The 26,280-nt window shown below is 39.8% G+C and overlaps 1 protein-coding gene and 1 long non-coding RNA gene across 10 annotated transcripts in view; both read right to left on the reverse strand.

Moving 5' to 3' along the window:
- The window catches only part of dok7b (docking protein 7b), a 51,096-nt gene that overhangs the window by 3,924 nt on the left and 20,892 nt on the right, over positions 1 to 26,280 (reverse strand). For 2 of the 9 annotated variants that reach the window (XM_088629586.1, XM_088629528.1), the window contains 7 exons: positions 19,167 to 19,215; positions 16,456 to 17,151; positions 14,592 to 14,680; positions 13,928 to 13,997; positions 10,846 to 10,911; positions 7,798 to 7,875; positions 6,232 to 6,384 (listed from right to left, as the gene is read on the reverse strand). In XM_088629586.1, coding sequence (XP_088485712.1) covers positions 6,232 to 6,384; positions 7,798 to 7,875; positions 10,846 to 10,911; positions 13,928 to 13,997; positions 14,592 to 14,680; positions 16,456 to 17,151; positions 19,167 to 19,215 — 1,201 coding nt within the window. The remainder of the gene's footprint in view (positions 1 to 6,231; positions 6,385 to 7,797; positions 7,876 to 10,845; positions 10,912 to 13,927; positions 13,998 to 14,591; positions 14,681 to 16,455; positions 17,152 to 19,166; positions 19,216 to 26,280) is intronic. The other 7 variants (XM_088629537.1, XM_088629595.1, XM_088629552.1 and 4 more) reach the window with 7 other exon arrangements.
- Positions 15,034 to 16,449, reverse strand: LOC148677988 (uncharacterized). Its single transcript, XR_015935969.1, has 2 exons — positions 15,790 to 16,449; positions 15,034 to 15,756 (listed from the first exon to the last, which is right to left on the reverse strand). It is a non-coding gene; the product is annotated as an uncharacterized LOC148677988 (long non-coding RNA).

Genomic DNA, 26,280 nt, shown 5'->3' on the forward strand with positions numbered 1-26,280 from the left:
AGCATACCCTTGGACATTTTTTACATTATGTTGTGTTACAATATGGAAAAAAATGCATTTAACTGGAGGTTTGTACTGTAACGCCCTCGCCTGGTGGTGAGGAGGAAGAGCCCCTAGGCACTCATAGTACCGTTGTAGGTGGGGAGAGTCTGAGGGTCAGCACGATGACCAGCGGCTGACCCTACCTGTGTAAATAATGTCCTAGTAGTTCTAGTGCCCTGTGTAGTCTTATAAGTGTATAGCGTGTTGTTAAGTAATTACCACCCTAAAGATGTGTACATGTTCTGTCAGTCTCCTCATGTGCGTGTATATCCTGTGTTTGGTTTTGTGGTTGTTAATGAATAAAGCTATCGCTTGGTTTGTTAATCACGTCTCCACTGGTCCATTGTTCTGAGAAGAACCTGTAAACGCTACATTGGTGTCAGAAGCAGGCAGGATGGACAAATCGTGGCAGACATTAGCCGATTCTGTCAAGCGCCGGCTGACTCTAAAAGAGACGGAACCCATCGGCAGTGCACATAGGGAGCAACTCCTGGGTGCGACACGTGGCCACAGCCCTTACCAGGGCTACTCAGTAGTGGTCCCACCGGTAGAATTGGGGCGACTGGCAGCTACTCCTGGTCAGCGGGTGCCCCAGAGAGAGGATACCCTCCCTGCCGGAGCCGACCAGCGAATCCCACACCCATCGGCGCAGGTGCGACCCGGTCGCTACAACGGGGAAGCGCCTTGGGAAACCTACGAGGCGCAGTTCCACCTCGCGGCCCGGACGAATGGCTGGAGCCGGGCGGAGATGGCCGGCCACCTGGCGGCGGTGCTGGAAGGAGCGGCCTGCCAGGTGCTCCTGGACGTCTCGGAGGAGGACAGAGGCGAATACGCGGCGCTGGCAGCAGCTCTCCAGCTGCGCTTCGGTGTGGAGGAGGCGCCGGACCTGATGCTGGAGAGGCTGGCCCTGCGGCGGCGCCGACCAGGAGAGCGACTGGGCCCGGTTGCCGCTGATGTCATGTTCCTCACCAGTCGAGGATACCCAACTTTTCCCCGGGAGGCGCAGCGGGAGATGGCTCTCCAGGCCTTTCTCAAGGCCCTCTCACCCGAGGAGCTGCGGCGCCACGTGCAGCTGGCCGCGCCAGCATCGCTGGAGCAGGCCTTGGCCCTTGCTACACGGGCTGAGGCCGTGTTCAGGGTGGCTGGAAGCGCCAGCAGACACAGTGCGCCCTGCTGGCTGACCGAGGCGGTGACGGAGAAATCCAGCGAGGGGGAAGAGGAGCCAGCCCGTGCAGCGACCCCCGCGGAACAGCCCCGCACGCTGATTTGCGACCGCTGCGGGAAGAGGGGACACCGAGCCCGGTTCTGCCGGCACCCGAACCTCGCACTCCTCGGCGTCGGGAAACGGGAACGGGGCGGCTCAGCGCAGGGATGGCCGCCCTTGAACACCTCAACCCCCGCTCCGGAGAGCGCTATGAAGACCGGCGCCCCTCACACCATCGTGGGGCGAGTCGGCTGTAGCCGGGGCCTGTACCTCCACTGCCAAATTGAGGATGAACCCTGCCTGGCCCTACTCGATACCGGTTCATCGGTAACCCTACTCCGCCCGGGCGTCCTACCCGACACCGAGGGCACCAACCCCCCAGGATGGGAGGCCTCCAGCCTGCGGCTAAGGACCGTGACGGGACAGCTCGCTGCAGTCCGGGGGAAACAGGTGCTTGCCTTCCGTCTAGGTGCAGCGACGGTGCGCCACCCCTGCTACCTCGCACCCATCCAGGAGGACTGCATTCTGGGGCTGGACCTATTGCAGCGAGTGGGGGCCAGTTTGGACTTGGGCCGGCAGGAGTTGGTGTGGCAGGGGGAGCGACTTCACCTGGTGGAGGGCAGGCCTGGCGAAGGCCGAGGGACACAGGCTTGCCGGAGCCGGGGGAAAAAGAGGCAGTGACAGCCGTGGCAGTCGCCGGGGCAGACCGGGCCTGCGAGCCGGGGGCCGAGCGTTGCGTGGAAGCGAGGCGCGCCGTTGAGGACCTCTAACAGCGGAGCTGCGAGGGCCTCGATCAGGACCAGCGGCAGCAGCTCCAGGAGCTACTCGCCCAGAACGAGGACCTCTATGCGGCGAGAGATGAGGACTGCACCCGCACTGCCCTGGTCCAACATGAAATCAACACCGGCGACACTCGGCCCATCCGCATCTGACCGGGACGCATGGTTCACGCCAAGCGGACCGCCGCCGAGGAAAAGATCCGGGAGATAGCCGCAGCGGGGGTGACTGAGCCCTCCGCAAGCCCGTGGTCGGCGCCAGCTGTACTGGTAAAAAAAAAAGAAGGCTCGTGGAGGTTCTGCATCAACCACCGCAAGCTGAACGAGGTCACCCAGAAAGATTCCTACCCCCTGCTGAGGATAGATGACGCCCTGGACTACATCACCAGGTCGACCTGGTTCAGCTCCCTGGACTTCCGCTGCGGCTACTGGCAGGTACCGCTCGCTCCCGATGCTCGCCCGAAGATGGCCTTTTCCATCGGCCAGGGCCTCTGGCAGTTTACTGTCATGCCTTTTGGTCTGTGCAATGCCCCGGCGACGTTCGAGAGGCTGATGGAGAGGGTGCTGGCATCGGTCCCGCGGAGCGATGGGTGGTTGGAGCAGTTTAATCGGACGCTCGCCACCCAGCTGGCCACCCTGGTGTCCCGGCACCAACGGGACTGGGACCGCCACCTCCCCCTTGCGCTCTGGGCGTATCGGACCGCCGCCCGGAGACGGGTCGGCACCGCCGGCTGGACCGGACTACGAGTGGGACCTGCAGCAGCGGATGCGGTGGGTGCACAGCTTTGCACGGACCCACCTGACTCCAGGAGCTACTCGCCCAGAACCTGTGTTTCACATTATTTCAGGACGAATACACCTACCTCTGGGAAAACCCACAGTGACTAGTACAGCTCCAAACAAAAACTATATCATAAAGGCAACAAATCCAAGATAGGGTTATTGAAAAGCACCAACCAGGGAAACGGTAGAAAAAGATTCCAAGGCATTGAATATTCCCAGAAGAACATATGTAATCCATTAAAAAGAAATTGAGAAAATACTGCATAATTGTGAATCTGGACAGAACATTCCAAACTGAAGCTGTAGGCGAGAAGAGCTCTAGTCAGGGAGGCCATCAGGAGGCCTGTGGCAACTCTAAAGGAATTACAGTCTTCCATGGCAAAGATGGGAGAAACTGTGCGTATGACAACAATTACCCACGTGCTGCACAAACATGGGCTTTCTGGGAGAGTGACAGAGCAAAAGCCACTGTTTAAAACAACTCACATCAAATCTCACTTACAGAAGGCCAGAAGGCAATTAACCTTTCTGGTGCAAGCATAACACCACATATCATCCTGAGAACACCATCCATACTGTGAAGTATGGTTGTGCCTGTAACATGCTACGGAGATGCTACGCTGCATTAGGGCCTGGGACACTTGTGAAGATAGAAAGAAAAATGAATGCAGAAAAGTACAGAGAAATCCTGAAGGAAAACGCTTTGCAATCTGGAAGGGACTTGTGACTTGGGAGAATATTCATTTTCCAGCAGGACAATGACCCAAAACATACAGCCAAAGCTATATGTTTTGGGTTATTGTCAAAGCAACAAAGAAGTAGCTTAAAAACAATAAAAGTCAGTGTTCTGAATTGTGCCAGTCAAAGCCCGGACCTCAATGTAATTGAGAACATTGGTGTTCACCAACAATCCCCATCCAACTTAAGGATGCTAAGCAATTTCGCAAAGAACAATGGGCAAGAACTGCACAGCTGATAGAGACTTATCCAAGAAGACTCAATTTTGGCTGTAATTTCTGCCAAAGGTGCCTCTACCAAATACTGACTCAAGGGAGATGAGTGCTTATGTAAACAAGTAAATTATAATAATAATTTAGGAGGATCTGTATAATTTTGTTCACACTTTAACATTCTAAAGTGTTTTGTGTTAATCACAAAACATAGCAATTAAATATATTATTACTGTAACACAAAAAAAGGTGAAGGTCTAAGCTGGGTGTATACTTTTGATAGCCACTGTAATTGCAGATTTCTGTTCTGTTTTTTAGAATATGTGGAAAAGGATATAATACTTTCAAAACCCACCTACTGTATTTAGAGTCTACGTTTACATTTGGAGACTTATCATTATGGGCATCATGGAGTCGCAGTGGTTAGCATTACTAACCTCACACCCTCACAGTAATGGGGCCCTCCATTCAATTCTGGACCTGGGGTGCTATCTATGTGGAGTTTTACAGTAAGTAGCACTGAACCCAGGCCTCCAGCACTGCAAGGCAGCCATGCTAAACACTGCATCACCATCCAGCCCTGTTGAATGGCATTAGCATCAAATTTGCTTATGTTTGAGAAATATGACTTTACATTTTTTTTTAATTAGAAGTAACACACAACTGGAAAATAAATGTGGAAACCAAAAAATATGTAAAATGGAAATAACTCATACAATCCATCTCGATTGCAAAAATGAAATGCATCATATGGTTGTCATGCAAGCCACAAGAGAAATGTGCCACACCCATACACAGACTAGAGTATTGTAGTATAGTGAAAGCTATGAGTCCTGAGAAGGAAATATCATTAAATGGACACAGAAATCAAAGTATCTAGTGAAGGCTACTGTAAATGACATGATGCATCCAGACTCCCTGATCCAGCAGGAGTTAGACAGCCAAAATTGACCCAAAGCTAATATTGTCTTTAGTGCTAACAACCTACAGTGCTATATCTCCAACTATAGCTAAAGCTACATCTGGAAAAGAAACATACAATGTAGCACAGAGCGGATATGAACACATATCATTGGACAAGAAATTAATCTTAGGAAAAATGCAATGATCCCATGCAGCTGGACAATACAGTGAAATGATGTTGTCGCAATACAAACATTAGTCCCTATGGTATATGGTTATACACAAACACTGAGAAAGTCATTGATTAACTGACAAGTGCTACAGGCGTATTAGAATACAAGTGTATTGGAATACAACAGAAAGAATTGATAACAGGAATAATAATAATAATTCTGCAGTAATAAAAACAGAAGTACAGTCATGCATTTCAGCCAATTATTTTTCATGCCTCATCACTCTAATGTGCAAGTATGAAGCAGTACTTCATACAGTACAAAAACCCATTATAACTGCTTCTTCCAATTCATGGTTGTAGGTGAGCCAGAGCCCATCCTGGCAAATACAAAAACATATTGTCAGGCTTGCCCCCATTGCAAAGCTGAGGAGCAAGCCAGTGTTTGCCAGGGTAGGCAGCCACCCATCCATCACTCACTCAGTGCTGCCTGCCATGGAAACGCATGCCGACAAGAAATCTGCATCACCTGCAGGCAATTTTCATACGCGCCTGCATTAGGTGGTATAGAATATTTAAGGAATGCTCTGACTCTGCTCAGGGATCTGTTAAGGAGTACTATCTCCGAGTCCCTCGATTCCTTGTTCCCATTTCTCTAGTTTTGCCTTGCTAGGATCGCTGACCTCTGCTGTGTTTTCCATGTATTTACTTGGCTGTGGACTCGCTTCCACAACATTGTCTCCTGGATTTGCCTTTTGCCGAGAAATGTGTTTTACTTAGTTTCCTGGATTTGATTCTTTCTTTGCACCGACCACTACCCTTGGATTGTGCTTTGGACTTTGGTTGTTTGGACCAACCATGGACCCAAACTGCACTCCCTACCTGCTACATTACCATCCCTGGCTGTGTGCATACAGTAGCTCTACTATGTCACCAAGTTAAACATGCTTCTACCTGCATCACCACATTGCCTGTGTGCTCAACTTTCTCAGCTCATAGCCTGCAGATCATCTCCTACTGTGCGTGCTTCCCACTCAGCCTAGTCTGTGTTCGTGCACAGCACTGCTCAGCTTTCCCCTGACTGCATGCGGTTGTGCAGTTTCCCAACAGCGCGCTGTTGTGTTGTTTCCAGGTTTTTTTCGGCTGGCTCACCCAGCACATGGGCTCATCTTACAGAGATCTCGAAGATCCGCTGCTTGTTCCACCGAGCAGCAGAATATTACACGTCTGCTACAATTTGTTTTTAAACCACCTTCATCATGCAATATTCATTCACCTCAAAATAATGCAGCATCAGAAAAGAGCAAAGCGGCATACAATGTCAAAATCAGAGAAATCAAAATCTGTTATTTCAAATAAAATATATATTCTTCCTATGTCTATGGAGATGCATTGTGTTACCTCTAACTCCAGAGCCAGGTTCCTGAAGCTCTAATTCCATATAATGAAGCTGCTTCTTCGACGTCGGACTGACAGGAATATTAACATAGGTCACCCCTTCACCACGAAGCTTTTCCGGCACTTGTACGTCCGTTGAGATGGCTGACATGCCCCCTAGCAATGCATAATTAATCAAGGCTAAAACACCGGTAGACACTTTAAAGATTTCCATAACCACCACAACTGGGGTAGAATTGGAAAGCACTCTTATACAGTAAAGCAGACAGTACCCAGTGTCGCTAAAGTAGCTGAAGCTCTGAAACTTAAGACTTTCTTAAAAAATGTTAATTATAACTAAGGCAGAAAGAATACCCATGACCTAAAGACTCATATGTAAGCTTAAAAGATGTCTCCAAAATAAAGGCGTATTATGCTGTTTTTTCTGGCATAAACACATTTGCCCCCCATTAGTTATGACAGTTGCAAATGTTCTCTAGAAGTGCATCTGTCTATTGCTGGGTGTACAGTCAAAGTAGTCTCCCAAACAATATTTATGCTGGTCATTACTTGTTCTTTTCATTCACTTGTCATATGACTTCAACTAGGCTGAAGCCAAGGATTTGTTAATCCTTGCTTCAGTTTCAAAACTGGTTACAAACGACATTTTCCTTCTATAGCTAATTGAACCAAGGATATCATTCAGCAGTTTAAAGAAAGATGCCAGGGTATCAGCCTCAACAGTATGCTAGGCTTGTTCCATACTCCCACAATCTTTGTTTAAAGAAGTCCCTCCTGGTCTTTTTTGAAATACAGTGTGTGATTTTTTTAGTTTTTACCAATGTCATCTGTGCATAATTCACTGTTCGTTCTGAAGAAACCCAACAAATTGACCGTGTCCGTGTTTCTGTGGACTTTGAATACTTGATCCATCCTCATTTTCTTTCTCATTAAAGAAAACGAGGGTTTATTTTGGCTATGCATTTGAGATCATTAACTTCTGGTTGATTTCCTGGGTATAATATATGGCTCTGAAGGAAATAAAATGTCATGCTTTTGCTTTTGCTATATCAGCAGTTTGTGAACTAGAAGTGTAACCTCAGACATCCAAGTTCCAAGGCACATGTGGTTGGATATTTATTTTCAAATATGTGCCATAGGAAATTGCCAGGTAAACCTAAATTATGTAATTAAAAAGAAAATAAACATTTTAAAACTGAATACTGATTTCACTTGTCCCGTGACCTTATCCTCAATGATCTTCTGTATAAAATGTTTGGCATAGCAGTAAAATCGATTCTGTCCAGCACAACTATGCTCTGGAAGTGATTACAAATGAGTAGACAACAACGCACAGTGCACAGTGTGTCAAAATACCAGCTGCAGGTGCAGCTGTCATAGCTAACAGAGGGAAAGTTTCTGTGAGAAACATGTTTGAGATAAAAGGACTCTATAAAGTCCTCTGTTGAGATTTCCATTAAGAAATAGAGGAACAGCATACTGTAAAAGTAAATGTACTTTTTTCTGAAAGGCAGGTAAAAAATACAATGTTTTCAACTTCATATTCAACAATACTACATACAAACTAACAATATTCACCAGACGTGACTTCACATCTTTTTGGCATTTCAATGGTGGAGGCCATCAGCTCATAGCTGCCTTTTGAATCTACAAAAAAAAGAAACCAACACAAAATCTTTCTTCGTTAGCAATCATTTTTAGTCTCTAGATATTAAAAAATTCACTTGAGGAAACACCTCTGATGCTATGAAAGCCATATCACATAATTGTTGGCTAAAAAGATAAGATAAAAAGAAATGTAATACCTGCAAACACTGCAGTGTGAGTAAAAGGTTGTGCTAAACTGTCTTCCTGCACCTATGATCAAATTAGTGCTCAGTCTCTGTTTCACTGTGCAAATTACCCTGAAATGTATGCAAAAGAAGATTAACGTGTGGGAAAGGGCACAGATCCGGAAGAACAAGTAATGCGAACATAAAAAAAGAGATGTTAGCATTTTGCCCAGTGCTTGGGCAAGCGCCAACCCTCCAACTTATTTACACCCTTCTTACATTATGCAAGAACCAAGAACAATGTAAAATCAAGTTTGTCTCAGAATAGCTGCAGTTATACATTATGTACTAGCCAGCAGCCATATCAACCTGCAACTAACAACTGGCAACCCACTGAAGCTCAGCAGGTGTGAGCCTGGTCAGTACCTCGATGAAAGACCTTGTTGGAAAAACTAAGGTTTCTGCTGGAAGAGGTGTTAGTGGGGCCAGCAGGGAGTGCTCACCCTGCGGTCTGTGTGGGTCCTAATGCCCCAGTATAATGACAGGAACACTATACTGTAAAAAGGCCCTGTCCTTCGGATGAGACATACAGTAAAACCAAGGTCCTGACTCTCTGTGGTCATTAAAGATTCCAGGGCATTTCTCGAAAAGAGTAGGGGTGTAACCCTGGCGTCCTGGCCAAATTTCCCATTGGCCCTTACCAATCATGGCCTCCTAATAATCCCCATCTATGAACTGGCTTCATTACTCTGCTCTCCTCCCCACTGATAGCTGGTGTGTGGTGAGCATTCTGGCGCACTATGGCTGCCGTCGCATCATCCAGGTGGATGCTGCACATTGGTAGTGGTGGAGGGGAGTCCCCATTACCTGTAAAGCACTTTGAGTTGAGTGTCCAGAAAAGCGCTATATAAGTGTAAGGAATTATTATTATTACAATTGTACAATAACATATATTGGACATATTTGAAATGCTTTTTTAGTAAGCTACCACAAGACACAGGACTAAAATTTCCATGTAACATACAGTATAGAAATGTGGATGATGTTTTGCCAGCTTTGCTTTAATTAATCACTAGGGATCCTGTCATCTTTCCCTGGTCTCCGTCATGGACCTTCTGGCAAAAGCAGCAATACTGACCCTCTCCACAACACTCCTAGTAAGAGCAATAACTCTGACACTCTCCGCTACAATCCTGTTAAGAGCAACAACACTAACCCTCTCTTCTACACTCCTGATAACACCAACAACACTGACTTAATCTTAACTTTCTACAGGAGATCTAATCAAAGAACATTATTACCACAAGACCAATTTAATCTCAACTGTAGGTTAACATTTATTCAACATTTATTACAGTTTCGAGACCATGTCATAAAAAAAATAAAATGAGATTATGAGAATTAGAATTATATATAACAGCAAGTTTATATCCTTTACAATTCTACATCTTTGTACTATTTTTTAATCATTTATGGCAAGGACAGATTCACTTGATTTGTAACTAACATTACTACATAAAGATGTAGAAGTTCACCTTACAGCCACTATGGAGACTGCTATTTTGTGATTTGTATTTTTGTGGTCTTCACTCTGAAACCACTAGAAATGGAAAAAGGCTCAGCAGGTCTGTCCTTTTGCAGTCTCTAAATAAACTAAAAATCCCCTCAGAAGCTGAAGACGAGCAATATGAAAGCACTGTATCAGTCTTCCCTTACTATTGTCTCAGCATGTACTCAGGGTTTATGACCTTTATTCTTAAACAAGCGTGTGATAGTCAGAGGAGTGAGAGTGAGCACAGCACAGCCTAAGGCCCCATGTGGGAAAGATCCTAAAATGTCTACCTCCCTCCTTTTTATAGAGGAACAAGGAGAAAGAAGGTGAACACGTGAGGAGAGGAAGAAAAGGTCAAGGCAGTTCAACACAGGAGGGCCGAATGTTACAGTATTATGCAGCACAAAGATATCATCTGCTTTCTCTGTTTCTCCGAAGCATTTTTTCCACATTGGTGTGGATTTCATTTATTAAAATGTAAAAAGCAATGTACACTAGGACCATTAGACAGTACCTAGTAATCTTGGATCTTACTTTAAAGAACCTTTTAAGTCTAATGGTTAATTATGTTTATTTTAATAAATTGGTCAAGTTTAATTGGCTACTTATTTGCAGAACAGGGCCACAGTCAATGGCTACGGTGTTTTCTCATTCTGGGGTCTTTCATGCATCATATTGCCCACCGTATTTTGCTAACCATTCTGAGTATTAAAGCAATTAGCCCTCGTACTGCAGCAGTTACAATTATTAAATTGAATACAAAAATTATCTTCATAATCCAGAACAGCTTTAACGGATGGCCGATAGAAAAACATGTTATTGCAATACCTGAGAAAATGACAATACATACAGCTAAGGTAAACTGAAAAAGTGGAGAAAAGCAAATCAGATTTCTAAATTAAAGACTGAAGTGAAGCTTTTTAAAATTCTGAGTGCAGAATGCTGGCATTATAGCCTTTTCTCTACTTCAGACTCAGGAAAGAGAGCAGTTCAAATTATATTCAGAAAGCACCCTGAAGACAGAAGGAACACTTTCCTACAGTGGTCAGTGTATGGAACAAAATACAAAGTTATGCTGAAGTTGCTGATTCACTGGAATCTGTCATAAATTGATCTGAAGGGTTTTTTTATCAATAGGAAAATAATAAATAGAAAATCATGAAGCAGTAGGATACTAAATTGTATTATGCTCCCAAAACCCAAGCAATATAGATATTTTTCTTATGTTCACCAAAAGTGCACACAGGGAAAATCCACAAACAGCTAATCATTATTAACAGATTGTTCTCTTACCAGAGAGTGAACTTTGTTCTCTATGCATCTGTAATGTGCCAGAAGTGCCTAGTGAAGATGTAGCACCTACGAATTAAACATAAATTAAAGTGATTCTCTGTATATATACTGTACACACATTACAATGTTTTGGGGAAAATTGTCTCTATTTTATTTTAATTAACAATGTAAAAAAACACTCAAATAAAACAAACAAATGTAAAAAATAAATATAATTAAGTATTCTTGTCACTATCAGATTAACAAAATGTCATCTTGTTAATTTTAAATATTAAATTTCATATCCATTTTGGGGACATTCCCCACAGCATCTCTCTATTATACATTGATGATGATATAATTTGTAAGAATGCTTTTACAAGACACTTCTTGTGAGTATGGTGACTGCTTAGGGAGCTCTCTCATTTCAACCACTTAACACAATGGGAGTATTTCAAAAATCAAACATCAAACAATAATAATGATCACTTGAAAGTATCTCCACATATGCAGAATGAACAATTCTGTGTACACATCCTGAAATAATTCTTACAAATTTACAACAGAAGTATCCTCCCTACAAATGCCTCAACAAGAAAATAAGAGCCCAGGTTAAATGTATTCAGTGGTGCTTTTCTCTCACAAGTTAATTTAACCACAGCCTTTCAAGATAATCCATTAATGCTCATCTATAATTCACCTTTGCAAAGAGTTTGAATGATAATAGTCTCACAAGACAGTACAAAGTAACCACATTTCATGACTATTACTGTGTACAGACATACTATAAAATCACTGATAATTGTAATCATGTACATTTAAAGAAAACAATACATTATCACATTATCTGTGAAGATAATGGTTTTCCTCAGATGGTTTTACTTTATCATGAGTACTTCGTGTTAGGAATGCTGAATGCTCAGTGAAAGAACCTATGGAATGAGCTACTCCTAATGAGTAATTAGAATTCAGTGGGAGAGACATGTTACAGTACATGAGGGAAAGGAGTTGGTGTGATCGGTCACACCTATTGTGAGGCTTATAAGAGCAGCTGGGAGGAAAAGCTAGCAGTCCGTATCTAGTCTCCACCCTAAAAGGAGAGAAAAATGAGCACTGCAGTGTGGATAGGGCTCAAGGTTTTGGACTGAATTGGCTTACAGGCCTGTGAGAGTGTGTAGGATACTCAGGAAAATGCATCTTACAGTAGGTCTACGCCGAGGGCTGTCACAAGTGCTGGACAGACAACTGTAGGGCAGTTTGTTTGGCGGGCTCAATAGGGTTGTAATGTGCTGCAGAGGATCAGAGCTGACAGCAGGTGTTAGTGCTGGTCAGTGTAGCGTAGCTGCACGCTCTCCCCTTATTGATAAGTGGGAATTTAGATAATACAGGTAGAGTCTCCAGTACTCGCTAGCTTTGACATCAGCAGACTGAGGATCAGTCATGGATGGCAATTAAAGAAAAAAAACATAAAACTGTCTGCTGCTGTGTCAGGGGTGCAATTTTATCTTTAAAACTTGCCTGTAAAAGGCAGACGGCGGTATTGTGGTACAATGGTGGCTAGTTACAAAAAAAATCAAAGTCCAGAATAAATTCAGCAGTACAATAAATAACACAACTTTATTTGTGAGTTTTCAAAAAGACTCAAAATACTGGCCAATACTGTATATATACTTTTTCCAAGTAAATTTTCTTGGGTAACATACTGTACATTTTCCTGTGTATTGTTTTACCAATTAATATATAAGTGAGGGATGCAACTGTCCTATGGAAAGTCTCATGGTGCATTTTTACAAATGAGTTGACATTAGCTTTATTACTTATCTGATCAATGTACAGTACCAGTCAAATGTTTGAGTACACCTGCTTGAAACCCGGTTTTTCATGATAATCTGTGCTTTAAACTGTATAAACTTGTCTATAAACACTTAATATTTAATTACATGATATGTGTACTTATAATCTTAAGTGATCTGCATTTAAAATGTTAATTTTTCATTTTCAATAAAATGAACACCCAAAGCAAGCAGATTTCAGTCTGAAGCCCAGGTTAGTTAAAAGTCAGAAATATGTATAACATGGTGTTAGAACACTAAAAGAAGTTTAAAATTGTCTTTGTTAGATGCTCTCACAGTTAACTAGCATGTTACCTCATTTACCTTTTGTCACCAATTACTGGTAAACAGGTGAGGGCCCATGATTACTATAAATATAGGGAGCATGGGCAAAGGTTTGTAATTCCTGAATGAACATGGTAAATGTTACTCGGCAAGCAAGGAAAAAACACAGCCTATAATTACTTTATGAAAGGTCAGCCTTTAAGACGAATTGCAAGAACTTTGCAAGTGTCTGTAACTGCTGTGGCCAAGACTATCTAACGATATGAATAAACTGACACTCGTGAGTATCAAAAAGGACGAAAAAGGTCAGGCAGGCCAAAGGTGACCTCAGAATCAGACAATACGTTCATTAGAGTCATAAGTCTGTGAAACTGGTGACTTACTGCCCCTCAACTGTTCAGAGGAGGTTGCGTGAAGCTGAATATTTAGAAATAATCAGATGTTGAGGACTGAGACAAATAATTATACAGATGTTTTAAAATAAGAAATACATTTTAAATGTATCTTTTGCTGACTTAAGTATTTACTGTAAATCCAAAGGTCTGAAGACAAATGTTGGAAGTATTGCGTTTCTTCTTCTAATGTAATGATATATACAGTAACACTATTTCAGTGTAAACTACACTCAGAAGCACATCTTGGATGAAAATCACCCATCCAAGACATCCGTAATAGCCAGTACTCCCATGGCACTCTTCAAAAGAGTAGGGCTGTTAACCCTGGTGTCCTGACATTAAAGGGTCTTGAATAATCTGGCCTCCCTAAATTTACCCCTTAATTCATCTGAAATAACTTCTCCCTTCTCCAATGATTTGCTGGCTTGTGAGGTCAGTGGCACAGAATGGCTGCCACACATCACACAGGTGGATGATCCTGCATTTTATTGGTATATGAAATGGATCCCTTCCTAAATGTGAAGTGCTTTGGGATCTCTTGATGATCGATAATAAAGATTATTATTGTTACTGTATTGTTACAACTACTACCTTCTGTCTCATGGAAAATCTTCTGGTGTCCATAACTGGCCATCAACTCATATCTGCTGCTTTCATCCCACTGAAATAAATCAGTGATAATAATTACACACAAATTATACAGTTGTACAAATTAAAAGTAAGCACACACCTAAACTGGAAAACGTTCAAAATAACCGTAAATATTTAGTACGGTCTCCATGCCGATTGATTGTCCAAGTCATGGCAGCAACAAAATGTAGTTTCAAGGGACTGATCTGACCATTCTGGGAAGATTTTCATATTTTTGAATTTAGCACAGAATTTGCTAATGTGTGAGGGTGTTAGTGGAAAATCTCTTACGTATATGACCTCTTGACTGCATTATATGTCAGGTGCTTAAAAGCTGCCATCACATACTGTATGTAATGCAGGCTTGCTGTGTGGTAATGCTGTAATTCTTGACAGTCAAGCAGGAATCTATCCCTAGTCCTATTAACAATCCCTACAGGTTTTTGCTTTTAACAATTCTGATTAATACTGAAAGGTGACAAAAAAACAAGAAATTAAACTTTCAAACTAAACTTAAATTAAACTTGACTTTCAAAGTCAAGTCATTTTGCAAAGGCACATGTTTACTGTCAGAAGCCACATGGCTCAAGAGAGCCAGCAGATCCCTGTGCTGCCCCTACCCTACCTCTGCTGGCTTTTCCGTTCCTCGTCCTTCCATGATCTCATATGCCAGATCTGTTTTGCGCTTCTCATCTTTTTTCTTTGGTTTCTTGTCTGAAGAAAGAAATTAAAATACATTTAATTAATTGTGTTTTTTTAAGCATTTTACTAAAGCACATTTACCCTCTCATTCAGGTGATGTAAAGAAATAAGAATCTGTATCACAAGACTGCTGATCTAGCTGATATTGAAGATCTTATAGTTGATATCTGTACAGAACGCGAACCAGGTCAAAGGACATGCACCAGGAAATAAATGAAAGAAAAGGACGTTTATCCTGCCTGAAACTGAAAAATGAAGAGTAGAAAAGCTATTTTGCGTCACCGACAGACAGCTTTGTGTCAAAAACAACAGCTTAAACTCTTCTTTTGTTTGAAATTCTGTCATTAAAGGGGAACTGCAAAGCCATTTCAGGGTTTAACGAATCAGCGATGATGAGTGCATTTCAAAACAGAATGAAACTACCAAGTACACGGTAATGTGCACAACCTACAATTTACTGTACATCACGAAAGAAAAAAAGTTTCAATGTATGCGTAGTGCCATACAGTTGTCAGTCTGCAATTCAGAACTAGGCAAGACAATTTTCTGTCACATGAAAGCGGTCCTATTACACTGTAAACACGCTTTACACCAAGCAAATTTTGCCGATATATTTTAAATATTTTAATGAACACATAAAAGGTGATGTTTTTTAGATACTTTATCTAAATATTGCAAAAAAGGGGTAATCTGCCAACCAACTAAAATACACTCAATCATTTTCAAGTTTTCCAAAAAAGCTCTGTCATTTAAATTGGTGAATATTTCATGGTAATTCGCACCTAAAAGAAATCTAGTAGGACTTAAATTTTTAGAGGACTTGCTGCACCATAGCTCATGCCGTCGCTAGAACAGCTGATTTGAAGTGCGACTGAATTGAAATGGTTTTGCTGACAAATACTACTTACTTATTAATTCAGCATGCAGATCATGTTAGAACATTTCTGGGGCAAAATGTCCACTGCATGATCTGTACCTATTCACACTAAAACGGGGACCAACACCAGTGCCCTAGTTTATTACCATTTTCTCGGCTAGCTGAATAATCCTTGGAAAAGAAAAAAGTTTGCCTTTCTTATGATCTGATCCTCTGTTTTGCGTGAAACCACTATGTTCTGAACAGCTAAATGCTCGACAGTGAGCCATAATCTAAAATATACGCATTTAAAAAAAAACTAAAAGGATTCACGTTGTTGGAAGATGATTTTCTCATGCATTTACAGTGACTAGCAGGAAGGGCCGCTTTCAAGTCACAATTCACGCCAACTCTTGCTCTCGTCCTTTGCGAGACCAGCATTTTCTCATCTGCCCGTGCCAACATGGCAACCATACAGCACTTCCACAAAACACACGATTTTGCACTTAACTCAATATTTGGAAAATTTTGAAATAACATCAATTCATTTATTTTGTTACAAAGATTCAATAACCAGTCTGAGAAACTGGGGCTGCAGTTCCCCTTTAAAGGCAATAGTAATGTTATTCAGAAATTAGAAGTGAAACAAACAAAACGGCTGCAGTATCCTGTCTTAGGAGAGCACTTATCACCTTGAAAACTGTATAGACACTCAATCAATTAAAAACACAGATTCAAAGGGAGAGAAGTATAGACAAAAAAAGAAGAAATAAGGAGGACACAAAACAGCATAGAACTTTTATTAATGTCAGTGACAAGAAGAGGGAAAAACACATGTATTCAGAAGTAACAGAAAGGTTGGCAGATGTGGCTTTCCTGTGCCAGAAGAAGAAGGGTGGTAGGGCTTGGTCAGTTGCTATTAACAGCTTACCTTCTGGTGACTCTTCACCGGCGGAAATCTCCTGACTTTGGTCATCAACCCCGAGGGGCTGAAAGTGAAAACTCGACAACATTTCTTGGGAATGCTCTTGTTGTTTGACATTCTTATTTTCCACGGAATTGCTTCTTGGTGAAATGCCAGGTGGATGCTGCAATCTTGCATTATATCTGCTCAAGATGTCTGACAAGGATCCACTTTCAGGAGTACTAGTTAAGCCATCTGTCTTTCTGTAAGACTGGTTGTTTTCAATTTCCTCACACTCATTTTTTCCTAGTGATTTCTTGTTCTCTGAACACATCCAGAGAATTGAGGCTCCTTTTGTAATGTCTGCACTGACCAAAGACCCATTTCTCAAGGCTGGAGCCATTGGTTCATACAGGTTATGCACCCTTAAATTTTCACTGCAGTTACTAATTTTCCAATAGCTGCTGTGCACTCCTGTGAAGAGACTTGAACTGATGTCCTTGTGATGGAATTTTATCTCGGTTGCACCTTTTTCATTGCCTTTCTGAAGACATTTCCTATCTAAATTCCCACTTGCACGATTCTTCACCGCATCAGTGGTAGGAACACTTCTAGCATCCCAGATTGCTTCATAATCATCATAATCACCAGCATTCCTAAGTCCACATTCGTCATCTATATTCTTCTTGCTGGTTTTCTCACTGTTTGTGGGCTTACTACATTCTAAAAAACAGCAGAAGGTTTTTGCTCTTTTCTGAAATGGCAGGATTAGATCCTGCTTTGAGAAACTGTATTACATGCAACATCATAAATGTTTCACACCATCATGAAAGTTATTGTGATACTATTTAAAGACACAGTGCAAATATTGCATAACATATTGTTCATAACATACATATAAAAAAGTGCAGCTTTATAACATTGTGGGCTTAAAGAATAAACCTAATAGAGATTTTAATGCTCAGTTAAGAATTATAAGGTAAATAAATACATACTGTATGTTAACGAATAAATCAATAAAAAGTTACCCTTGTACTATTTTCCAAAAATAGTTTGTATTTATCACTTGACTTGCTGAAAATAAATCTTTAATGACTATTTATAGTACTACCATATACCATAATTATCCATAAAATCTCAGTTTCATCTTCCTGAAGGTAAGTTGTTATTTTCACACTATAATGTAGGTCAACTGTGTTTAATAATATGCTTGTATGATCTGATTAAATACACTCCGATACTTGGATAGACATAGTTTACAAGGTAAATGACATAAAAAACATGCTATACCAGATGCAACAGCAAAAAACATTATTCATAAAAAATGAATATAACAAGATTTGTAAATATGACCAATAATTGCTGAAGCTATTAAATACACAATAACAAGAACAACATAAATGCATTTTGAATTATCATGTACCATAAGTATTTTGAAACATTTCTGTAATAAGCTACCATCTCTCATAATTAGACCTTACTCAAAACACCTTGCTATGTATGGAATAAAACATTGTGACCTTTTGTCATAAGGGCTGTAATTGATCTACATTACTGTAGGTACCCAACATGATTTTCTATCACACAATGTTACAATTTGCAAAGAAAACCAATCACGGTGTTACAGAAATACATGAAACAACTGACCAAGTATTAAATCATGATTCAAAATGTAAGGCACGTGCCTACCTGTAACAAATTTGATCTTGATAAAGGACCTAATTCTTGTGACAAATACTAGCACAGCTTAGATGTTAAAAAGTATTTTTTACTTGTTGCAATAGTTCAATTCCTCAACTATCTGTAGTCCTTGTCATTTTTTGCAAAAATATATTACAGTTCCAAAACTGATAATTAACCTTTTAAAAAGACTCAATGCAGTAATGCAGTAGAGCACTGGATCTCAGTCCTGGTCCTGGATAACCCTTGTCTGTTCAGTTGTTTTGCTCCTGCAAAGTAATCTTTATCACAGGGTTATTTATTTTTAATTCAGCTCTTAAAAAGATGAATGAGATTTGTAAGTGATATGCACTCAGTGCTAATTGGGGAGTTTCAGCACTATCCTCATTCAGCTGTGCCAGCTGAAATATTACCATTTGGACTTTAGCAGAAGGAAAAAATCTGACTCACTGTATGGTAGGAGTCAGTATCATTGCCACCTGTGTCTGTTCATCATCAAGTGATTACTCTTTAAGACCCGTTTGGTACTGTAGGAAGTAGGGAGCAAAATCTCAATGAGCAAGTTGAAGGGGACTGCATAAAGTTTTGTGTTATGTAGTGTCTGGGAAAAAATGTTCTTAATGGGGGTATTTCTGAAACCAAAGAGTGCAGAAAACCAACCAGAAAGAACAGTCACAGGAACCAATAAGCACTGTTCATTAAGGACTGAGATGGCCCAAAGACCTTTAGACACAGGGACTCCAGGACCAGGACTATGAGCCACTGCAGTAGAGAATAATGGCAAAGAAACCACTGTGTGTGGATTTTTACTGTACAATTATCAAAGTCACCTGTTCTTGACACTTGGGAACATTATGTTAATCAATTGTCATATGCACGAAACATCCAAAGGAAAATAGTAACAGAAGCACACTGAGGGGTGTTAATACATTTGTGACTTCTCTGAGTATTAAACTTCATATATACTCACCGTATACTCTGGTCTGTGCTCGGCTTTTTAAAATTAAAGTTGAGACAGTTTAGACACGGCAGAATAATGAACATTAAAAATCACATACCTGGTATAGCTGGCATGGATAAGACTCCTGAATGTGAGAGTGTTGTTCCCTTTACAAGAGACAAAACAGAATGTTATTATGACTTAGATTTTTCACACCATTACTATGAAATCAATATCTTTCACACTGTTGAGTCCTGCGAAGAAGAATGGCATTTGCAGTATGAAATTGTATGACTTCAACATTAAGATCAACAATACCCAGAAAATGAATTCAGATATCTGAAAGCAACATCTTAATATTCTGCTTTAGATATAGTTGGGAATTTGCACCAGCTAAAGCTGCTCAAAGTTCACAAATAATGTTGCTGTTTAACACCATCGTGGGAAGACAAAGCACCACTATATGCAGTACATGTATTAATATACTAATGAAACGAGCTAAGCACATCAAGTGCTATTTCTCAGTCCTAAACTATTCAGTAGTCAAAAGAGCATCATTCAAATTTTTATGTTATACAGGAAATATTAATATTCAGCTGCTGCTTTTATATCTCAAGACATTATTAGCAAGACTATCAACATTCTGACCTTCAATGATGAAAGTTTTTTTAACTTTTATTTTGGTTTCCTTGAATAATTCATTAAAAGCATGAAGGAAAAAAGCAATTAAAATCAAAAAGTAATCTTGACATTTTTTCTGAAAATTGCAACTTAGAAATGTCAGATCTTCCTGGCAATTGCTTAAACAATTAACTTGCTGCCTGTAATTGCTAATTGTTTTATGGATCAATCATGTAAGGCAAGGCTACCCAGTCCTTTTAAGTTATTTATGAAGTTTTGTAGGTAAATGAAAACCCCAGTGACAGCAAAGCTGAAAAAAAACTCAAAAACATCTAAAGTATGTTCTTTCTGTTCCAAGCCTGTGGGGGAATAAATACTTTCAGCCAGAAGAAAGAAATTGAAACACTACTTGACTATTAAAACCTTTCTTGAATAGGTGTTGGGAATAGATCTTAATAAATACTAATCACCACTACAATTTAAATATACAATTCTGCTTGCATTATAAGTTTAAGAAATAAGTATCTAAGCCTGATGTTGCAGAGCCTTAATTCTTCAGGTTATACAAGTATCTAGAGTCAGCAGCTAAAGATCGTGTTCGTTTTCTCCATCAATTGGTTTGATTATGTAACTAAGAGCCTAGATCAAATGAAAGCCAAAACGCTCATAAACATGTCCAGAATCATTGCCTGAAACCTCAGATTTCAGGGAATTAAATTGTGTACGCTGTAAATGAAGACCCACCTGCGGTGTGTAGTACCAGATTAGAGAGTGGCTACAGCAATTTCATTTCTTTTGAGTGCAGACCACATTTATCAACTCTGTGCCACCGCTCATGAGTAATACAGCAGAGAAAGAATAATTGTGTTGGCGGGATAAAAAGGAAAAGTGATAGTGCTTGAAGATTATAGGTCATCTTTTCCATTTTTAAGTATCGTTACTTTATAAAGTTTTAAAATGTAAAAAAAAACAGCATAAGTAATTTTATAACCAATGAATCAGTTTTTTAACTAAAAGGATCTGTAACACAACATACTGTACTGTAAGATCAAGACATGACCATGAACTTTCAAATTCTTGCAAGCTGTATTGATGAACTATGATTGTGGTCTGACGACTCCAAATACATTGTAAAATCAATATTCTACCTTTCCAGGGAAGTCATTGGTCAGGTGAAAATGCTAGCAAAGTGCAAAGCACGACTACCAGCGATCTGAATTGTTTTCACTATATACATATACCTGACCTTTGTATAAGGGTTACAAAAATAAATTCATGATACATACTGTAGTATTTTGTCTAGTGGTACAACTTTGCATCACAAACAAGGTGTAAAAAGGTTACTGTACCTTTTCTTTCTTGTATTTTTCTTCTGTGTGTCTTGTTTTAAATGTCTCTTATTCCAGGCTGCTATCATTGTTATGGTTTACAGATATCCATACAAGCATAATGATTCTTTTTTCATCAGCTTGAATTTTAATCAAAACTGAATAATTTAGGGGTGATGTACAATCCTGGTGCGACCTTTGACCCTCATGTGCACAATATTGAAAAAAGGGACAAGTACTAGGTTTATTCCATGCTGAAAAAAAGAAGAAAGAAAACACAACGATTCGGCCATGGAACCTTCTTCAGGTGTGACCTCACGTTGCGTTTTCTTTCTTCTTTTTTTCAGCATGGAATAAACCTATTACTTGTTCCTTTGCAGCCGACGCATGCTGACGCAGCTACCCACCTGAGCTACATATTGAAAAAAGGGTCACTTACGTCTCAGAAATATAGAAATATTGCCAGACTACATCCTATGTAGCCGTTGACTATAGCAGAAAAGCTTTTCAACACATTTGTCTTTTCAAGAATTGATTACTGCAATGACCTACTTGCTGGGGTAGCTCTTTTCACACTGAACAAACTCCAATATGTTCACAATTCGTCAGCCTGAATCCTGGCCAAGTCGTGTACAAGTGATCACATTCCACCTATCTTGGAATCCTCGGACTGGCTTCCTATCAAGTTTCGAGTCGACTTCAAAAACCTCATGCTCACTTATAATGTACTACATGGCCCTCCACCTTAGTGCCTATCTGACTAATTACTTTCCTACTCCCCACCACAAGCTTCGTTTATCTGGCTCTGGACTCCTGTTTGACCCACAAGATTGTTTACCTTATATAAGCGACAGGGTCTTCTCTTGCCACTCCTTAAATCTCTGGAATCTATCCCTAAGGATATTAGAGAGTCACCTCCCCCAAGTGCATTAAAATCTAGACTCAAAACCTTTCTTTTCAGAAAGGCTTTTATTTAGTGCCCGTATCTGCTCCATTTTCAAATAACCTTGTATCTTCTGCTGCACCTTTTTCTGCTTGTTGCTTATATACTTTTCCTGTAATTTGCTATCATTATTATTTTTCTTACACCTACTTTAAATCAATTTGAGATGCAAACTTTAAAGGTGATGTATAAAATAAAGGTTATTAAATTATTTTATTGTTATTATTAATAATAATAATAATAATAATAATAATAGCAACAACAACATCAACAACAGCCAAATGTGTCATACCATTTTAAGGAGATATATTGTTAAGGCTGTGCATATTCGCAAAATGAAGGAAATCTTTTCACGTCTCCATTTCCTTGCACACAGTCAATAAGTATATTTAAAGGGTAGATGTATAAAGGAACACGCTACCCAGCTATCTTTCAAGAAATGACTGGATGAGATCCTCAGAACACTCAGCTACAGTACCAACAGGCGAGATGTGCCGTATGGCCTCTCCTTGACTGTATTTTTTCTTATGTTTCTATATGATGTTTTTATATAACAAATATGTATGCTACTGAGCCCCGAGAGATGTTTCAATACCAAGAATATAGAATATATAATTACCGCAATCATTAGAGAAAGCACAGATTTTAACAAAATTCCTTTTTGACAAATTGGATTTCTGCACAAAAAAAGCATATACAGTATACTTTAAGCAGTTTATTACTGACTTCAAAATATGTAGTCCCATGCCACGGGCCTAAGATGTGAAAACAATATTTACTCCTGTTTTATAAATATAAGAAAATCGACATTTTCTATAGCAGATATACCAGCATTGTTTTGCTTTCCATTCAATTTGCAGTTGATTGAATCATATACTGTACATCAGATCCACTTTCCATATTCTTATGAAATAAAATGCCAAGTCTTTTTATTACTCTTTTAATGAAAAGTCCTTATCAAAAGTGGCCCACCATATATCTATTGGGAGAACAGAAAACAAGACAAAAACAAACATAAAAGACATAAAATAAACATTTCATGATGTTACAGCATAGTGTAGTTACAGACCTATAGAAGCACACCATGACTTTTCTCAAAATTATAGAGCGCGGTAGGAGCACATACTATGTCTATCTACAGTACATAAGATGTGTTACTTTTACCAAAAGATCAAAGAAAATTGTTGTTGTTTTGGAATGGAACAGGGTTAGGCACATGGAAAATGCTTTTCTAGTGTTCTCCTTTTTACTCAACAGAGTTTTGAAAAAATAGTCCAGAGAGCACAAAGTGTAAACAAAACCTTGATTATTGCATATTGACAGGTATATAACAAAATAAAGGAATGTTGTTTACATCCTCAATGATAATCATGAAGTTTTAATGGGAGACTAAAGTCTGTCTCTGAAATATTTTTTTTTAATTTTCGATCCAACATTATTTTATGGGTATTTTTAAGTTTTATATGTTCCTCCTAATACTTCTCTACTTCGCATTTATAACAGAACAAGACGATCAAAAGGTTAGTTGCTGAAATCCATTTTATACAAATTTCATAATTTTAACCAACTAGAAAAAGCCAAGTATAGAAAACAACTGAAAAACGTGACACACACTTGACAGACTATTGTGACAATGTTGAAAAGCATAAGTGGCACACCATGCAAAATCTTTTGCTTTAAAAGATAGGGACCGTTATTGTTATCAGCTGGGAAATTTATACCATTTTGTGCATTAAAAAATGTTTATTCACAAACTTGTTTTTCTTTAAAAATCATAGTATCAGATAATTTAATAATCTCCTGTTTAAACACTAGAGAAATTATCATATCGACTTTTTTTTTAAATCAAAGACATGCCTGAACCTCAGAATCCTAAACATTTCATATGAATGAAATAAATGTCGCCAATAGCTAGAATCAAATGCAAAACATTACACAGCCTCTCAGGCTTTAACTCAAGATTTACGCTTTTCTCCTGCAACAGCAGGAAATCACTCACTTTCTAAAGCACACACAAAAAAATTGATCCTTTTCTTCCTTAACCTTACTATTACTTTTGCTCTTTCTGAAGTCTGTGGAACTCACCCCCATTTTCTCTTCAGAATTTTTCTGAGAAGCTCAGCAGCAATTGATTCTTTTAATGATAGCATGCTCGCAGTTAAAATTGGTGCGAGAAATATAGGTCACAAGAAACAAAGCAATACTGAACCACCTGTCAAATGAAAGACGTTTTGTGCTTTTTATCAATTTTGCTTGATTAAGTTTCCTTTATCACATATTTATCACTCAACATTTATTCCCTCATTATTATTCATAAAAACATATTTTTCATGCTTCATAAGATAAATGCAGGGAACATGTAATAGCCAAAGACTAATTTCAGTTCTGCCATCCAAATAACAGCCTAAAAAATGTGGGACTCCAATTCACATTATATCATCCTCCAGGTTTTAAAAGTATAGTGTCATGGACGTCCAAAGGGACTAACCCTGGGGAGCAGGAGAGCGGAAAAAGACCCATACGCGTAGCGGCGAGACGGGAAAAAGGCCCAGGCTCATTAGTGCAAAGAGTACAGGAATGCCGCATAGAAACCTATGCCCTCAGGGAGCGGACGTGGGGCGCCCTGGTGCTAGGCGGGTCTCGGGACATCTAAACGTCAATGCTGAGCGAGGACAGAGTGCAAGACCCGGAAATATATAGCCCAAGGGAAAGAGAGGAACCGGAAGGACAACAGGCAGGAAACTAGGGACAGGACAGAGAAGGAGCGCCCTCTGGCTGCAGAGGGCGTGACATATAGGGAGATCTAAGGCACAAATGTAGGAGAAGCATGGGAAGGACAATATTCACAAAACTGCACTGATTTGAAGTGAAAGCTTTGGCTATAATAATCTCTAAAACCCAACGTCTGTAAATTTGACATAGAACTTAAAAATGACAAAAAGAGACATGGCTCATTTTAACAAATAGAAATCTATTATAAATCCAATGAGCGAAAAGTCCAGTTACAAAAGAAAACCCCTGATAAGCACACAATGGCTAATTATCACATTTATCTCAGTACATGAACTGAAATAAAAGCGTGAATTGCAGCTATCCAAAAGACATGCAAAAAAAAGAAATGAAAATCACAACTTTAAGTGGTTTGACAGTGAAATGTATTCACACTTTGTCTAGTTTTGCTGTAAAACTATTCACAAACACCTACGGTAACATTTATTACAGAGAAAAGATTGCAGATGGTCAGCCAATAGACATGTAATGTGTGCCAAGATGTGAAAAACAACACAATATACAGGAAGATAGCATCTTTTCCCCCATTTATGTCATTTAAAAGCACATCATCTAAATAAAAAAAAATCTTAAAGGGGAACTGCAATCCTATTTTTATATTTCACAGTTAGGAAGAATCAGAATCAATGAGTGCAATTCAAACCACAATAAAAGTAAAACGTAAATTAGATGTTTTACAAGTTACCATGTACATCACAAAATAGACAAAATTGTCTAGCATTCCCAGCACCATATTTTGTGATTCAGAACAAGGCAACAAAACTTCCAGTGATGTGAAGCAGCCTTATTACACTGTAAAGAAGAAGATGTGAATACATCTCTTTTAATCCAATACAAATATTGCTCTAAATGTCAAGACTGTTCTGTTGGCAAATACTACTTACTTGTTAACTCTGCATGCAGATCATGCTGAAAACTTTTCTGCAGTGAAATATCTGCTGCACATGTACTTTTTTTTCTAGTGCTGTATATCAAATTACAATAACAGTGACTACTGAGCAGGAAGGGCCACTTCACGTCGTAATTCATGGGAACTTTCACTCTCGGCAGTGGTGAGACCAGGGGTTTGCGGCAACATGGTGACCTAGAGTACTTACACAAAGTTCACAATTTTGAGCTTCATTAGATATTTGTACATTTGTTCTCTACCGTCAATTAATTCATTCTGTTACCGAGATTTAGTAAATGCTCTGAGAAATAGGGACTGCAGCTATAGAGCACTAACACTGGAGCTCAAGTGACTGGTATATTAGGATGGTTACCTGGTGCTCACACTGCCCGTCACACCTTCTTGCTCATTTACAGTATGTCACCACCCTTGTCTTTTTTTTAGATTTAGGTAGAGTTGAGTTGGTGAACAATCAGAAACCAATTGATTGACCAATATTGGACTTTCTGGTTCATGACTAATGTTTCTGTCCTGAAACATACTGTAAGCGGGCTAAATTCACCTAAGAAACATGCTAATAGTCTGAATTTGTTATGAAGGAAAAAATGTTTATAGATTTGCTGATAATTATCCAGTTTATGCCCCTTTAAATATTATATTA

Source organism: Lepisosteus platostomus, chromosome 1, assembly GCF_059453375.1.
Source record: "Lepisosteus platostomus isolate fLepPlt1 chromosome 1, fLepPlt1.hap1, whole genome shotgun sequence".
Lineage (NCBI taxonomy): Eukaryota > Metazoa > Chordata > Actinopteri > Semionotiformes > Lepisosteidae > Lepisosteus > Lepisosteus platostomus.